Here is an 18,469-nt window from a genome sequence, read left to right as displayed (position 1 = left end):
CAGAATGCTTACTAAAGAACAATAGTTATAAGCAACTTAGTCATATAATGAGTAAGGAATGAAAGGAAGCTGTGTTACCTGCTCACCTGATTGGGAAACACTGAAATAATGTGATCTCTAGAGGAGATTATAGGCAATGCATGAGAAGCTGGAATCATTATTTCTGGAGCTATTTTCCTAATGGAATGTAGGTTATTTTCTTTATCTGCATATTTGTTTTGTATAGCCCGTTACTTCAGTTACCTCTCAGCAACAGGTATTTCACCTGAATTTTGCTTCCTCTATTCCATGAACAAAAATATTTCTGAAATACCTCCATGCAGAATGAACTATATGAGTCTGTCTGCATGGTGGTGCATTTAAACCCAGGGACATTGCTATTCAAATAAGGTCTTTTTAGAGGGGATGTGTAGAGATTTAAACCCATGCAAAATTGGGCAATTCTCTGTTCCTGTAACTGGGAAAAAAGCATGGAGCTTGAGAAAGTATGTTTGACTGGACAAAGGCTGCCTTCTGCAGAGGCACATGGATGTATTTACACCATCCTTCCAATGCAAGGAGGACCCTAATGTTTGTTATTGTGTCTAGTAAACTTGCACTTATCTGACAAGAGTGATACAAAAATGTCCAGACAGCACAGCACAGGCACACACACTTGTACTAGCTCTGGCTGTGTCTTGGCCATGCAATTCGTGGCTACAAGTGAAGACATACAGCAGTGTCTCTGCACAAGTTATCATTTTATTGAATAAAAACAAAAAAAAAAACAGTAAGCCAGTGGAATTCATGCTTCAAGGGAAAATTGGACAACTCCGTGGAAGAGACATCTGTTGAGAGTTAATAAATAGATGGAAACTATTACTAAGAAGATCTGGGAATTAACAGATAGATCATGAATGTCTCCTGTTTTCTTGTACTTTTTTTTCCCCAGATGTCATATTTTGACATCTCTTAAACTGAAAATCCACCATCCTGTCACTGATCCAGTATAGTTTTCTTTTACATAATTCAATAAAGTATTGGCTTTTTCAGGTATTGAAATTTGGAAGTTTGAATATTCTATTTGAAAGCCTGTATTTTTCTAATCATATTCTATCCACAATCTGCTCTAAACCAAATAAATTTTTCCTACAGCAATTATCCTCTACATTGTCCTTGAAATTCAGAGTCTCTCCTGTGGCATAAGATGCTTGGGTTTATTGTAACCTTTTGAAACTGTCATTTGCTAAGTCCAGTGGGATTTTTCAGTGGACTGTATTCTGTCCTGCAGTAAAGTTAATAGAAATCCTGAATTGATTGTAATAGATGCATGATTAGAGCTTGAATTTTAGAGGTTTAAAGTGAGAGAGGAGCTAGCTTTTCTTTGTTTTCTAGTAGGTGGCCATATCTGTGTATTTCTATGCTATTGTCAAGGTCTGTTGCCTGTGTGTCATAAAAAAACAGTGGGATTTTTTTTGTTCACATTTGTTTTCACTGAAAGAAGTAAGTGGGCCAGATTGGCTTGGTGTTCAGTTCCCAACTATATACAACATTACCAGAATTTTTCAGCCCTCTGCTTGAGAAGACCAAAGGTGTCTGTATTGCTGCCTAGTTTTGAGACCTGGCTAAATTTTATTAAGTAGGAAGAACTGGGATCCAGCCACTGTCTCAGAGCCAAAGCTATGCAGCAAACCAAAAGCCTTAGAGATGAGACAATGTCAAGCTTCTACTTTTTTGTACAATCAGACATGAGGATCCTTGTGAACTTAATAAGACATGAAGCTAAAGTCAACTCCTGTGACAAGAAAACGTGCTTATGATCCCATTTTGCTGGTTCAAGAATCTCAGTATTAAACACTGTCTGGAATTTGTCAAGAGCATCTTGTGCCATGAAAAGGAGGAAGAAGCTCTGTGTCAGGAATGAATGATACAAATCCTATACAAAACTCTTCATCCTGCAATAAATATTTAGCTCTTTTGTGCAGGACATAAGAGCAGCTACTGCTGCAGTCTCGTGAATTTCCATGTTCCAGTACATACCAGCTTCCCTGGTGCCACTTTGTTTCCTATCTTTAATGCAAAGAAAGCTGTACTTGATTTTTTTGCTGGCTGATAATATTGTGTTTTTAGCTGTTCTTTGCTGCTGGTACGATGTATGCAGTAAGATTAGGCTCTAATATAAGAAATTCTGATTCTGATAGCCTTTTCTCTTATTGCTTCATCTGTTTAATCTCTCTGTGCCCAATACAGAGAAGAGTTTGTGGAGAAACTGTTAAAAGTCACAGTTAATATTCCTTGAGACCACTTACAGTTCATCAGTTGAATTGTGTTTTTCCTTGAAACTACCTGACCATTTGTTAGTTTTAGGACACCACTGAAACCGGCCTTTATAGCACACTTCAGGGAAAAATAAAGGGACCTGCCTTTGCTGCAGTGCAGTCTGGGGGCTGACTGGCTGCGGAGCTGGAAAAGAGCTGGGATCTTGTTAGACAGCAAGCTGAGCATGAGCCAGCAGCATGTCCTTACAGAAAAGAAGGGCAACAGCTCCCTGTGCTGTATTAACAGGAGCACAGCTAGCACAGCCAGGGAAGTATCTCCCTCTATTCAGTGTTCATTGGACTGCATCTGGAATGCTACATTGGGCTTAGGGACCTCCAGTACAGGAAAAACATTGACAAACTGCAGTGAGTTCAGCAGAAGCCCCACTGAGCTAACTGGGGGCTGGAGTACATATCCCATGAGAAGGTGCAAAAACTGCTCTTGTCCAACCTGGAGAAAAGGTGGCATCAGGGAAAGTTAATAGCGTTCCAATACCTACATTCAGGTTATCAGGCAGATGGAGCCAGGCTCTTAATGGTGTTGCTGATGCCTAGAGAGGCTGCCTAGAACAGAGGCTAGACAGTGTTAAAGGAATAAAGGGAATAAAGTAGGTATTTATTAAAAGGCCTTTAAAGGACACACCTTGGGCAGTACAAGAGCCCAGCCATGGCTCCACTCAAGATGGACCCCAACCACGAGTTTTCGCACTTTTCTAAGTTTTGGTCCATTTACATACTGGGGTTAATTGTCCAGTTACAGCTTCAGGTTATGAAGTCCCATCCTCCCAGATTGCTCTCCTCAATTTGCCATTGTTTACACTTTTTGGGCCTGAAGCTGCAACGGTGTCCTTGGTTCTCAGGCTGAAAAAAGATTGTTTAGTCTAATGAAACTGTGAAGAGAACTTGTTAATACTTTATATGAAGTTCAGAGTTACATACTAATGCAGTGCAGAATCTGGAAAATATGAAAGTTAAAACTTAAGGCATCAGTTGATAAGGGGCAGGAGGGTAAGAGACAATGGGAAGATGGAACAGGAAAGGTTAAACTGAACATAGGGGAAAATATTTCACCATGAGGACAGACATGGGAAAAGTGCAGTCTTCATCCTTGGGAAATTCAAGGCCAAAATGAGTAACCTGATCAGATATTGTAACTGACCCTGATTTGATTAGAAATTAGAGAATCCTGGAAGTCCCTTCCAATTTCAGTTATCCTCTGATCCTATAAAGTCTCTGCAAAAAAAAAAAGATACTGATCTGTTCATAACACATATATGACCACTTTGCTGACAGCTAATACCAGCGTGCTTAAAAGATCCATTGTGTTGCCACATACTTAAGTGAGCAGGTATGACCTGTGTGACGTATTTATAAAGTTTATGAAGTTTATCAAGCATTAGCTTTGTAATCTTTAGCCAGTTTAGAAGGGTTATTACCAGATAATTGCAAACCACCAGGCACAGTATTGGAAACTCTTAAGATCATCAAACTGTGAAGGGTTGTATTATTGAAAGATCCCAAAAGGTGTAATTGTTTCTCCAGTGTTTTTCCTGGTATCCTGATTGTGCTCAAGAATGATGATTTCCATCAGTAACATTTAACATGTTTAACATGTTGCATGGCTCTTCTCATGTGGCTTTTTTCAGTGCTTGCTTAAATCTTTTCCTCACTTCCTGAAGATGTAGGAGAAATGGAGGAGAGCTACTGGCCATTACTGCAGGGTCTCCAGTTCTCGGAGGGCCTTTGAAAGCCACACGTGAATTGGAGCTGTAATAGTCTCAAAGAGATAGATTATGCTGTATCACAGGTTCAGTAAGTTATTTTACTGTCCTTAAGATACAATTGTTCCTCAAGGGCAAGTGTTACCTTTGATGAAAGCTTTTTCCTAGGTGTTTGGATTAACAGCAAATAATGATGAAGGAAAACAGAAAAAGCTGTATCCCCTTACCTTATATTTAAATGGGAAATTGAATTTGACTTGTCAGAAATGCAAAGTTAGGATTAAGGAGTTTTGCTGGGATTGAAACATGCCGTTTTTAGACAATATTTTGAAGTCACTGAGCTGAAGAGGCTTAATCTGGATCTTTAAGATGCCACCCAAGTCTGGAGTTGCATTGAGGCTCTTACTGTAGATTTGCTATTCAAAGTTGCAATTGAGACTATAAACCAATGCCTTCATAGCTATTTTTCTGCAGGTTTTTCTTTTTTATCTAGCTAGTATAACTTTTTGAGGCTAAATAGTTGTGTCAGCTGCATGTACACACATCCACGCTTAGCCAGCTGGTGTCTTGGTAAAGCAGCTCTGGACCTATCCCTGCATGGGTGTCTTTGTCTAGTGGGGTAGCCCCTACCTTCCGCATCTCCAAATGCACACCCTCACCCTACATAAGTTCCATTTGAAAATAAAACAAAATATCTTGAAAAAGCACTTAGTTGCTCCTTTCCTCTTCATCTTACCCTACCTGTCTACAGACTATTTAACTGCATTTCACTTACATTCTTCTTTAAGTGTTAACCCTTGGGGCTTACTTCTCTTGCAGAGATAATCATGGGGCTTGGGGACATTTTCTGTGACACTTGATACAGTTCCCTAGATTTCATAAACTTAACAGCTATAAGGTTTTTATAGTAGCAGTTTTTAAATGTTGGTTGTTTCTTGAAGATTTTTGCAACTACTATCTTTGAGCATATTAAAAAATTATTTGTTTTTTTCTTCTTTATTCCACAAAAATCCCACATAGTTAAAAGTTCCATGAATTACTAAATGGATCATACAAGTGACAGCAGCCAGGGCTTTTTATTCCACAAATCTTTATAGGACTGAAATATCTGCAATACAATCATGGTTATACATAAAGATTGGAGGATGAGAGGCTAGAGAGCAGCTCTACAGAAAGAGACCTGCAGTTTGGGTTGATGGCAAGTTGATAGGAGTCAACAGTGTGCCTTGGCAGCCAAAAGGGCCAACTGCCCTGGGGGCCATCAGGCACAGCATTGCGAGCCAGGCAAGGGATGGGGTTGTCCCACTCTGCTCTGCAATGCTGTAGCCCCACCTCGAGCCCTGTGTGCAGTTTTGGGTGCCACAGAAAAGACATCAAACTATTAGAGTGTGTCCAGAGGAGGGTGACCAAGATGGTGAAAAATTTTGAAGACAAGAATTAGGAGAAGCAGCTGAGGTCACTTGTTTGTTGGGCCTGGAAAAGAGAAGGCTCAGGGGTGACCTCATCGCAGTTGAGGATTCCCTCAAGGGTGGCGGTGGACGGGGAGGTGCTGCTCTCCTCTCTGGTGAGCAGCAACAGGACACGAGGCAACAGAATGAAGCCACATCAGGGGAAACTCAGGTTGGACGTTAGGAAAGGGTCCTTCACTGAGCCCGTTGTTGGTCACTGGAACAGGCTCTCCAGGGAAGCCATCATGGCACCGAGCCTCTGAGAATTCGAAGAGTGTCTGGACAATGCTCTTAGTTCGGTGGTTTAGGTTTATGTAGTCCTGCGAGGAGCAGGGAGTTGGACTTGATCCATATGGGCCCCTTGCAATTGGAGATATTCTAGGATTCTGTGACTGTGTGATTGTGTTCTTGGCTTTGCTCAATTTGCAGAATCATCACCATGTTCAAAATGGTATAAGATTGAAATTAATGAAATACTATTTTATGTATCATATATGGAAAATATTATACATAAAATGTTAATGTAAATGATACAGTAAGTGAACCGAGAAAGTGTCTTCATTTTGTATAAACACTAATACAACTTTCAGAAATTCAGAAAATACAGTTGTTTAGAGTAATCACCTATGATGAGTTACAGCTATGTGTAGTGGTAGAAGATCTTTACTATCAATTGAAAATCATTAACATAATAAACAAGACTGACCCTTCCTTATGATGCAAAACCTACATTTAGCTTATTATAGACTGCTGAATAGTGATATTCCACAAGCCTCAAACTTATTAATTGTACTGGTGTTTCTAAAATTATTTTTTAGGAACAGTTAGACAGTGCGAGCATGAAATTGAAGCAACTTGAGGACAAAAGCAATCAAAAGGAAAGGAAGCTTTTATGTATTATTTCCAATCAAGATGATAAAATAAGGAATCTGGAAAGCAAATTGCAAGAATTAAATGAAGTACAAAAGGGTATGCAGACACCAACGTATAAAAGGGAGGTAAGATAAGAAAGCAAGTAGAGATAAAATAAAAAAGACAAACATTGAATGTTTGGAATGCATACTAATTATTCTGATAAATTTGTTTTAAATTTCATCATTCTATAATTACTAGGAAATGGTCAAATTATACAAAACACATAGGGAACACCATTAAATACTTATTGGTTAGTTGGTGTGTTAATTATTTTATGGTATGTATTGAAAATTTTCATATTTGTCAAAACTCCAGATTAGCATTTCTGATTTATAATTTTCTGTTGGAAGTTTTCACCAAAACTGAGTTGATTTTTTTATTTTTATGCCACCCTGTTTTTGTTACAGAATAGCATCCAGGGTGCTATTCTGTCCTTGTGGGATAGCTGGAGTGCAGTCATTGATGTGAATCTAACCATGTATACACATATTAGCTACCTGATTTAAAGTGAACACAGGTAAGCATAGGAGCACAGCAACACAGAACTTGTTGCTATTAAACCTCCTAAGAATTGCTTCGTTTGCTGTGGCAAGGACTTGTATCCTGTGTTGCTGGGTGTAAGGCAGCTCCAATGCATCTACAGGAGCTGCAGCTGCACTTCAGCCTTACAGGTAAGACACGCCTGTGGTTATAGGCAATGGATCAGTTTATACAGATTTCTAAGCTTAGACATCTTTGAAATCAGCTGATTTGGCAGGCATGCTCAAGTTCGTGTCTGACTTGGAGCACATATGAACTACTCAGGCCATCTGGTAATGTAGCTCTAGTGGAACTGCAGCTTAGTGACTGGTTATTATGAAAACTTCCCTTAATGCCTGGCAGATGTAAAACTATGTAATACTGGAATGAACCACACGGTGGTAGTCAAAGTTAATAACTTATTTTAAAAACTGCTAGAACTCCTGACATATTAGCTTCCAATGTGTTCATTGAAATTTTCAGTGAATAAATTGATTTTTAAGAGGTAAAATAGCCGGGTAACAAGCTAATACAAAAGACAGAATCTTACCTTACACATGACTGAAAATAATTACCATCAAGCAATATTCTTAGAACTAGTTCCCTTTCAAGGGAGTATGAACAGAGAAATGCCACATTGAGTTAATAAGTTAACCTAAAAGGAACTAGCAATTTCACACAAACTGCTTTTGTCATTTTGACAATGCTTTGAGAGCTTTCAACAGGACTAGGTAAAGGACCCCGTGACATTTTTATTCATATGAAGGTGAAGAGCAAAATTAATATGCTAACATGCTCAATATTTTCATATTTTACTTCAAGGTGAAAAGTAAGAAAGTTGTTCCAGATAAGCCTGAATTATCTCTAGGGATCTCTGGTATTTCACCTGAAAGGTAAATACTTCTGCAGCATTTTTCAAATTTGCTCTTGGCTTTTCTGCAATTAAGTAAGGCCAGCTATTGCCCTCTTTTCTACGCATTACTTTAAGAACTGGCTGGGCAGGGAGTTGGGAGGGGGCAGCATCAAAGGTCAAAGAGCTAATGCAGGAAGATAATAGAGCCAACAACTATGTGGAATCATAGCTAGGCCTTTACAAGTGTGGAGGGCTAAGCTGGGAGGGAGAAAGATAGCCACTCGGTTCAGCAGGAGGTTAAACTCTGGGAAATGGCAGTGGATGTTAATGCTGGGGTTTGGATAAGCATTAACTGCCTTGCATTAAATCTTCTGGACAGGAATGTACAGCCATTATAGATTAACTGATGGCAGCACAGCACAGGAGCCTCCTGTGTTGCCAGGAAGTGCTCTGATAGGCAGCATGAAGAAATAATTCTTGGCCTGATCCATCCCAAATTAGATGGTTTGAAACCAAGTTGATCTGTAAGCTGAAGGCAGCAAGTCCCTGTTATGACCGAGGCGTCAAAGCAGTAGATTTCTTCTTCTGCCAGTAATTTCAGAAAAATATTGAACAAAGTCTTAGGTTTGCATTTTTCATAGGATAGCCAGTAATGCCACTTTTAACAACTTTGTTAAAGTTTGTTGTGAGTCCAATAGAAGACTCACTAAGATGAGATTAGGGAAGTATTAAGGGAAAGTATCAATTTCTTGCTTTCTTATTCTCTTGCCTAGGCATTTGCTTTTGACCACTCCCATACATAGGCTAGGTAAACCACGTGGATCTTTAGTCTAGCTCACTACTCTTTTATGATATGAAAGAGAGGAAATAAGACTGTAATGTGAGAAACACTGGTCTTTTTGATTTATATCTAAAAAATGAAAAACCTTTACCTGTCTTCTGTCCCCCTGCTCTCAAATAGCTTCCTTACTTTACTGTTTTCTTGGAAAGAGGTATGTGACTGGTAAGATTGCTGGTAATCTTACACTAGTAAGATTATAGTATCACAAATGTCTAGCAAATTAAGACTACTTCATCTAATCATAGCTATATTTTAAAGTTCTGAATAGAAACTTTAATTTTTTTTATTTCTTATTTATCAAAACATCTGGAAAATCATCAGAATGTATTAAGAGTAGTAACTTTAACTACTTCTGTAGATCTTTTTTTCAAATGAGATACAAATAGAGATCTGTGTCTTCAGAAAGAGAAACACAACAGAAGTAGGAACACAGTCAGAATTCTGTATGAATAAGCCATAAAAAGGAAAACAATTCACTGGATTAAAGAAAAATCCCTTTTGAGATCTTTTGATGAAAAGATAGAAAAGAGAACACAAATCCAACTCCACTTTTTCATCTTTGAAGTTCATTTTATAAAATCCATTATATTTTGCTTAAAAATATAAATTACTCAGCAAGTTTATCAAAATTTCACAGTGGAATTTTATGGATGCATCAGTAACTAAATAACAGTGCCTTTGGGGAAATAAACTCACACCAGCATGAACTATTTTTGCCATTCTCAGTGCAGATAACTAAATATCAGATTCCCATATGATACTCTGGAAGAGATATAATACAATAAATCTCTCAGAATAAAAAGAAAAGTCATATCATATTGTATGAAACCAGAGGGAATGAGTTCACAAACTCCTCCCCAAAATTCCAGGTAGACAGAGAAAGAAAGAGCCATAACAAATGCTTGTGTGTTCCTTCTACAGCCTGAAATGCACTGGCAACGACAGCAAAGAATAAATGTTCATAGTGGCAGCATCTTATTTTCCCTAGAACTGAGGTGGAAACAGTACCCTTGGGAAAGATAAACTCTTCCACAAAATACCTGAAAGACTGAAAGAACTGAAAGGCTGGATTTTTGGGGGTGATCCTTGCAGGGTCAGTTCCTATGTTCAAATATATATGTGTATGATAGGACTAAACAACTCTTTGACAACATTTCCTTTTCCTTTTTTTGCTTGCTTTTACTGAGGAGAACAAAAATATGTATGCATATGTTGAGAAACAAGATATCCAAGAAAAGTAGCTTATACTATTGTTTTTCTCTGGTTTGTGTGTGTGACTAGATTAAAGGACACAACAAGCTGAATTGGTTGACTCTTTAATTTACAATTTTGATCTTCCAGAGAGAATCTGGAGACTATTTTCCAGGACATGAAAGAAGAGTGTCATCGAATATGTATGCTAGCCAGAGAACAAACAGACCAACTGAGTATATTTAAGATAAAGCCAGAACCTGAAACTGGTAATATCATACTTAAGCTCTTATTGTGATTCAACTGTTTGAAAGCTTTGCTTTATATTTGAAAATACTGCAAATTACACATACATAGAAGTACTTCCACTGTTTACCATCTGCCTTTTTCAAGTCTGTTCACATGGTGCTCAGTATTTCACCAAGAAAACGCACCGCCAGTTTTGGCATTCTATGACGAATGCTCCAAATCACATGCTATAAAAGACAGTCATCACATCAATGGCTCTTGTAATTGTTTTGTCCCTTGGAGTGAGAGGCAGGCACTTACTACATGTGATATCCCATCATACTGTGTGAATGACAGCACTTGCTTGCTTTTAATTTAGCTGTCAGTTCAAAAGATGTCTGCTATGAATGCCTCTAGCCCCATATCTGTTAGAGGAAAACTGCAGGACTGAGGAGAGTCAGAGGACTTATTTTCTAGACTTCCTTGTGCAGACTTTTAAATACTGTTTTTTTATATGGGACAAGAGCTTAATCCAACACTTCCTGAAAACAAAGGGAAGGCTTGATTTGTTTTGAAACTGTGAGAGATCCTGAATGTCTGGTTCTGCTAATGCTTACTTTTAATACAATGTAAGCTACTATGGGTATTCTCTACTAACTTTTCCTAATAGTAGGATAAGACTCTTATAAAGTGATTTCAATAAACACCTGCCAAATGCATACAGCTGAAGCAAAATATGCTGATTTCAGCACATTTTAATTTAGGTCATCCATTACTGAAGTTTTGTTACATTAAGTGCTAACAGGTATCTTGTTGCTTCAAATTGCTCTGTCTAAACTGCATTGTGGTAGTCTGTTTGTATGCTAATAACTTCATTATTTGGAGGTGGGAATTTTGGAGGAAGTGTGTTTGGCAACTTACTTTACAAGAATGGTTTTGATTCCCAACAAAGTGCCTAACTCAACTGTGTGAAAAGCCATACATGATGTAAGCCATGTAGATATAAAAGAAGTGCTTAAATCAACTGTGTGTAAAGGTATACATGACAAAAGTAATATAGATTTAATGTCTGATTTGTTACTTCTGTGTTCCACTGTCAGAAGCTGCTGTACAATCAGTTTTACTGAAGTTTTTCTCTCAACTGGTTAGGAGTAACCATTACCATTTTTATTAATATAGTGCCAAAAATGAAGGACGAATTCTTGAAACAAAGGGAAAACGTGGTCCCATTTCTGAATAGCTATTCAGTTTAAATATTTAACTAATTTGGAAACCAGTGGGAGTTGGGTACCTGAATACCTTCTAAAATCGTGCTCATAGTGCCTAGCATGTTCTTGGCACTGTGTGAAGTGGTTTGGGTTCCAGCTTCTATTTCTGCCAGAACACTTCAGTGAATATGCAAGTATGTGTTAAGAGTATGGGACAACATAATTTTCAATAAAATGAAAATGTTTATAGCCATAAATCAAAGAAAAATATAATTACTAGAAGAGAATATTTCCTTTTATTTCTATTCTGATAGTTTTTGTGTCAGAACTAATGTTTGTGAAAGAGAACTACAACTCAATCTGATTTTAAAGATAAAATAGTTTAAAAAGCAGGGAAGGAAGACAAAAAAAATACACCAGCACCACATTTTTAATATCTATATTTCAATGGACTATTTAATATTTTCTTCATTCTTTCTTCACAGAAATACAGTTTTCCATGCCAATACAGTGCACAGATAAAACTGATGAACAAGCAGAAGAGCTTTTTAAGCCTCGGGTTATAAAGGATATAAATAGAGGTGCATCATGCATCACATCTATCACACCAAGAGGAGTGGGCCAAGATGAGGACAACAACTCTGTAGAATCACTTTCTAAATTTAATGTCAAGTTTCCACCTACAGACAATGACTCTGCTTTCTTGCAGAGCACTCAGGAAAAACCAACAGTTCCTTGTACTGGTATATCTGAAAACATGCTTCAAGATCATCATTTTAACTTGGAGCACAGAGACTGTGCTGTTAACCTCAGTAAATTGGAACCTAACTCATTTGAAGCTCATGGCATTGATCTCATGACCTCAGCTTTACAAAGTTTAACTACTGTTGACAAAACAAACCCCTCAGATCATGCAAAGATGTCCATAGAAAATATCTGTGACAAACCATGTTTAAAAACAACAGACAGTGGTTTCACATTTGTACCTAAGCACACAAACCAGGGTGTACCTGAAGTAATTTTTCCTTTAGAAGCTGCTGGAACAACCGTCAGAGGTCCTCATCAGGTATCTTTCTATAAATATTCTACATTTCAAAAAATTATAATGATTCAGACACCCATTTTGCAAAAATTTTTGAGACTGGATTAATATATTCTCTAAGAAAGCTGGTCAGTCTTTTTTTAATATAATATCTCTTGTCATTCTTCTTCCTAATGCTGCAGAATGTGTTCAAGATGCTTTTCCAGTGAAACATCAGGAATGTAAGCAGACATAAGCACTGGATGTTTTTACAAATTTCAGTTTATCTAGATATTAATTGTTGTAAATGCTTCTATATCTATTTCAAAGCTGTCATTAATCCCAATTTGCCCCCTAGATTGCTTTCTTTCTACACTTGATCTCAGTTGTATAGGGTACACATTTGTTTTAATTGTTTTTCATGTGCAGCAGAGAATTGGAAAAATGAACCAATTAAAAAGCTAAACAGATAAATACTTCTGCTATAAAAAATAGCTACTTTTTGTCTCAATCTGAGGTACCAGCAACACCCTATTCCTCTTTTCTAAGAAGCTTAAATTTTTGTCATTGTAGGAAAAAAACATAATTATTTTTTGAATGAAGGAAAGTTCGCTAAAATACTTTATTTTAGGTTTATGTATGCAATTTGGGCTTAAATTTCAGTTATAGCCTGAAGTCCATGGGAGCTTCTGAAAACAAGGCCCAGTAGCTGTAATACAGAAAAACATATTGGCATGTTCTGACACTCATGTCTCCAAATACTTTGCTTCTTTTCTGTAACATCCAGTCTCAGATGAAAGCTTGCAAAATTATGGAGCTTTATAGACTGATTTTGTGTTTGTTTGGTTTTTTATTTCTGTGGGTTTTCTGGTACCTTGTGAAAGGACAGATTTTCAAGAATAAGCAAATAGTGATAATTTGGAATTCTGTGAGGGTCAAAATCACCTATTTTTACCATTTACATGGATGAAGTTTATGTTCTTTCCCTAATGACAAGGTACATGCAGCAGAAGAGCTTTACCTCTCCATTTGGTCACTGCATGACCTGCAAAACCAGCATTTAGAAAGTGTTGTAGGCCATTATAACTTTGATGTTTTCTTCTCCTAAAATTTACCCAGTCTAGTTTAATTTTCTATTGCAAACCACTTTTTGAGTGAAAATTTTTAAGTTTGAAAGATTGCTGCTATAAGCTTGATTTTTTTCAAAAGCTATTTTAAATATCTATTTGTAATGTAGGAGATCTCAATTCTTTACCAACTTACTAATTACAGTTTTTGTTGTATTTTTCATTGGGTCCTCAGTTAAAATTGTGACTAAGTTAAACAAATTAACACATTTCTTTTACTGCTAGTAAATTCCTGTGGAACTGCAAAGAATTCACTCCATTGCTTGTTACTATCCTCCTTTTTTGTATTCCCTCTACAGCCTGTTCTTTTACTAGTTAGTCTGTGTATTCATTTTTCAATAGATGGCACCCTGCATTGTACATTACAGCAAGTGAAACAGCTGGTATGTGATTATAAATTGATAGGAGAGTATGCAGCTTAAAAAGTACAGAACAGTGGTTGAATAGCAGTAAGCCTTTGACCACTGGTATTTCTGCAAAATAAGGAAATTAGTTTGGAGCCAGCATTTAAAATGTGAGTGATCTGTTTTGTGGGGAAAAATGTACTAATGCTAGCACACAGAGAAAAAAAAAGCTAATGGTGAACTGTTTAGTATTTGAAAGTCATATCTACAATAGCACTGCATTGATTAAAATATTATTTCTTATTCAGAAGTTTGTTTGAAACAAGCCAGTAGTACTTTAGAATCCATTGAATGTACATCTGTGTATATCAGTATATTTAAATATCCATCACCTTTATTCAGCTGCTTTCAAACTAGGTTTTAAATATTTTTCCCAATTAATTGGACTCAGCTCTAGAGGTTTTTTCTGACTGTAAATTTTGCTAAAGATTTGGTCACAGATAATATATATGTATAGATTAAAAGAGTAATTTTTTTAAAGTTACTTGTATACATGCCCTTTCCACTGTGGTAACCTTAGCAAAATTTATGTATAAACTTCTTCTTAGTATTTTTACCACCTTTCTAGGGGGTGGTTATGCTGCTTACAGCTTCTATCATCCCTTCCAAAAATGAAGGAAAAGCCAAAAAGGAGGGAATTATATATGTCTTTTTTTTTTTTTTCCTAGTGTAGATAAAACTTTCAAGTATTTACTACATATGTTAACTTATAAAATGGAAAACCCCATAAATGCAATAGATTTGGCAACTGCAAGTTCTTGGAACTGCTCTCAGTTGGTGTAATAAATTTAGCTCTTTCCTTCTATGTGGATACTAAATCTAAAAACTCAGTACTGTTTTCTTAGAATGTAACTTTAAAAAAAAAACGTGACTGAAAAGAGCAGTAGATTAAAATAAACATGGATATTAGTGAACCTAGGATTTTACAGACTACATTTAGCTGAGACTTTCATATAGATGCACATGTTTATTGGTATTTGCAGTTTGAGGGAGTTGTTTCCACCAAAAATATTTCGAAGTATGTTCATGATTTTAAAAGTAAATCAGTAGTCTATTAAACTCAATATTAATGTTTTTGAAATTGAATGTCTGGTTAAATAGATCCTTGTTCTGACAAGGATATTAAGCACAAGCTTAGTACTCAAGAAATTGAAGTTAAGTGCCTGCGTGTGTGGGTTGCTGGATGGGTACCTCACCTCGTTATGTTTCCAAGATGACAAATAATTTTTACAATACAATTTTATCTTTTTTTTCAAATAATGCTTTACATCATATCAGAAACAAATAATTTGAAACACATTTATGTAGTGTGTTTAAGTGTGTTAACTTGTTTAAGTGTGTCAGTGTCTAGATAGATTTAATATGCAATTTACACCAGCAACATACAATAAGTAGACTCTTTGAGCTGAAAAAAGTGGTGCGATTGCACTTAATTACTAATTAGTCAATTTAATTATATGGATTGCTGACCATAATGAAAGACAGTAAGTCTGCTATTGCTATGTGATAAGCTAAACACTGTTTAAATACAGAATGGGCAGGAAATTGACTCCCAAGAAGTTCAGGGTGGTTTAAACAGAAGGTTTAACCACTGTGAAAGTCAGTTTAGTTGTACAGTGGGTTACTGTGGGAGAAATAAACAATAGAGTCTAACTATTTGGCATGATGAAATTTAAAGAAGAGATAAAAATTAAAAATCTTGGGTATCAGTAGCAAGAAATTTAAAATTTCTAAAGAAATTACTTTGTATTCTTGCCTTCCTTCCCATGTATGAGTGAAGCAAGAGGAAAAAACTGAGCCAAAAAAAACCCTGTAGGGCACACTGTCTTCTAAGTTCCATCCCTACATAGAGCTCATAGCAGCCTGCTGCCATTCTTTCTACTTCGTACTAACAATAGGATGCATTTGGTTTTCAATTTACTCAAAACCTGATTGTCCTGGCCATATAATTTAACTATTTGATCTTATGTTGCTAATACTAAAGTTATGAAACTTAAGTTTTAACTTTGAAAACTGATAGAAGACTTTTTGATTCCTATTTGATACGATTCTAAATAGTGTATACTCTGGGCTTAAGTGGCTCAAATTCCAGTGTTGAATAAACAGACTTGCTGGCTTGAAACTAACTAGCTCAGGGACCAAGAGCAGTGCAGCTGCTGAACCAAATACAACATAGCTTATAGAATTGCCTGAATGCGTGGATAGATACTCATGGTTCCAGTGAGTTTGACGCTGTCATGGCAGGAGGAATCCCAAACAAGATTATTTGTGACACATTTATACTAAAAGGCAGCCAGAGCAAGTAAGTACCTTAAGCCATGACATGGATGTAGTCATTTTGGAAGTAAACTGAAAAGTAGTTTTATGTGAATAAGAATGGAAATAAAATATGAATCATATTAACTCTGTACAAGAAACATTTTATTCTAAGGTAAAAATGTATTTTCTCATTTCTGCTAAATGGCTATTGTGTACTATGACTTCTTCAGTAAAATACTGAAATGCAAAGTTAAAGAAAAGTTTTAGGATGTACCAGACTGATATTACAGACTTCTGCTCATAGCAATATTTATTGTTAATAGATACCAAGGTATTTTTAAATATTTGCAAGGATAGAGTGTTTATAGAACTTTAAAAAAACCTAAGTCCTATCTTGCTTTTCTTAAATGAGAACTCTCTAGTTAACGTCTCTGGCCAGTCAGGTGTAAAGGAATCCTAATTTAAAGAGGCAGGTATTTTTTTTAATATAAACGACAGCATAATGTAAACCTCAGCAATAATAATTTTCTGTTTCTTTTAGCCTATTTGGCAGCCTCAAGACAATGATTTGCTGGCACAAGCATATGCAGACTCTGAACTGAATCAGTGTGGAATATGTGAATTCTGTCGAGAAGTTTTCCCACCATCTCTAACATCTAAGGAAGATTTTCTTCGGCATCTCAATTCCCACTTTAAAGTACAGTCTTAATGTATGAGAATTAAATGGTTCACTGTTTTTGCATACATTTATACATTTTTTTATTCAATAGATATGATAAGAGTTTAAGAATTAAGACTTCTTGTAACAAGAACTCATGACTGAAATTGTTTGTCAGATAAGTAAATTTTTAGTTGTCTTTTGACAAGGCAAAATGAAACTAAGTCACTCAGTACTGCAATTCACATTATTGCTTGTTATGCTTCACTATTAACTTTGAGAGTGATGTCAAACATGTTTTTTGCCCAATTAATCTTTGCCTGACTAGGCCTGAAGTTGTGACTGTATTTATGAATGTAGACTTGCAGGATTAGTGCCTTAATCTGGCTGGCAAAAATTGGTGTAATGCTAGGATTTTTTTTACAATATCCAGTGATGTGCTTATGTTCTTCCTGAAGTAAACAGGAAGAGAAATAGGCCCTCATTTTTAATTTATATTATATAATTCCCAAATAGTGAACCTCTTGATTCAGATTCTTGTAAAATTACCATAATAGCTGAATCCAGATGTGCCAGAATTAGGATAGGTTTGTACATTAGTAACATAAGTGAGTGGTTGACTTTCCCAGATGAATTTTTTACTAAAGCAAGTAATCAAAAGTAACATATAAATGACCCTTTTGGCAAAATGGAACAGTAATGATTTTATTAATATGTTTCATGTTATAAAAAAAATTATTATCTTGTTCATGTACCTTTATAGCATTAATAATTACTAAAAATGCTTTCAGGGAATGGGTTATATTAATATGAAGGATAGAAAAGGTTAAACTTTCCCCAAAACTAATAATACCAAAGATTATTTGCCCTCACCTAAATCTCAGTGAATTTATTTTTAACCTGAATATAGTGGCTTTCTCAATGCAATTAAAATTTGTGTTTAGTTGAAACATTGAAGTCTCATAAAGCTTGCACATTTTCTGGATTTACTGGTATCAAATTTAAAAATAGGGGTGTTGCCAAGTATTTTAAATTAATGATAAAGGGTGCTTGCTTTTTGCATTTGAACTGAATATAGAGTTTAGCCCTGATACTGATAATTAGCATTAATATTTTCATAGCAGCAAAGCACAACACTTTTTATTTTTAAAGATTTGTTTGCAGGTGACAAATTTCTGGAAGAATTAACACCTACGTAATTTTTAGAAATGGATTTTTCTGCAATTATTTTCTCTATTTTAAACATGTCATGTTTGCGACGGGCTGTCAACAGAGTGTACTGTAATAAACAGCACTGTACAGTGCACGTCTGCTACATGACCTGGAGGAAGAGTTTGTTACTCTTCGGAGCTCTAAACCCTGCCGGTGCGCAGCGCTGAAGAGGCGATGTTCGGCCGCGGCCGCGCCGTGCGGAGTGTGAAGCACCTCCCCGGAGAGCACGGCTGGGGGTGGTGCCCAGGAGAGGCACAAGTTCCAGCCTTGGGAGGAGGGACAGGGATTCGCACATCTCCAGCCAGCCCGACACACAGTCCGACTCGTCCTCTCAACCGTGAAATTCGAGCTCAGAAGCTCGCGTTATTAAGGGATGCACAAACTGCGAATCACCTTTGAAGAAAATAAAGTCATCTGTTTCTCCCCCCCGCCCCCACGCGTGGATGCGGTTCCCCAGGAGCCCTTGAGCTAGCAGAGCCGGGAGCCCAGCGCGGGGACAAGGCTCTTTGTTGCTGGAGGCAGCCTGGGGTCCGCCGCAGCCAGGGCACAGCGGGGAGGGCGGCAGGA

At 36.8% G+C, this 18,469-nt stretch overlaps 1 protein-coding gene across 4 annotated transcripts in view; it reads left to right on the top strand.

The window, feature by feature from the left end:
* Positions 1-18,469, top strand: part of TANK (TRAF family member associated NFKB activator) — a 30,187-nt gene that overhangs the window by 10,266 nt on the left and 1,452 nt on the right. Inside the window, exons 5-10 of one of the 4 annotated variants that reach the window (XM_053982006.1) lie at positions 6,285-6,464; positions 7,723-7,793; positions 9,936-10,054; positions 11,707-12,287; positions 12,446-12,484; positions 16,574-16,661. In XM_053982006.1, the coding sequence (XP_053837981.1) occupies positions 6,285-6,464; positions 7,723-7,793; positions 9,936-10,054; positions 11,707-12,287; positions 12,446-12,472 (978 nt within the window). In that variant the 3' untranslated portion in view covers positions 12,473-12,484; positions 16,574-16,661. Of the gene's footprint in view, positions 1-6,284; positions 6,465-7,722; positions 7,794-9,935; positions 10,055-11,706; positions 12,288-12,445; positions 12,485-16,573; positions 18,011-18,469 lie in introns of those variants that run through there. The other 3 variants (XM_053982005.1, XM_053982004.1, XM_053982007.1) reach the window with 3 other exon arrangements.

Source organism: Vidua macroura, chromosome 7 (genome assembly GCF_024509145.1).
Source record: "Vidua macroura isolate BioBank_ID:100142 chromosome 7, ASM2450914v1, whole genome shotgun sequence".
NCBI classification, from domain to species: Eukaryota; Metazoa; Chordata; class Aves; order Passeriformes; family Viduidae; genus Vidua; species Vidua macroura.
The sequence above is the reverse complement of the archived record's forward strand: the minus strand, read 5'-3'. Positions and strand labels throughout refer to the sequence as shown.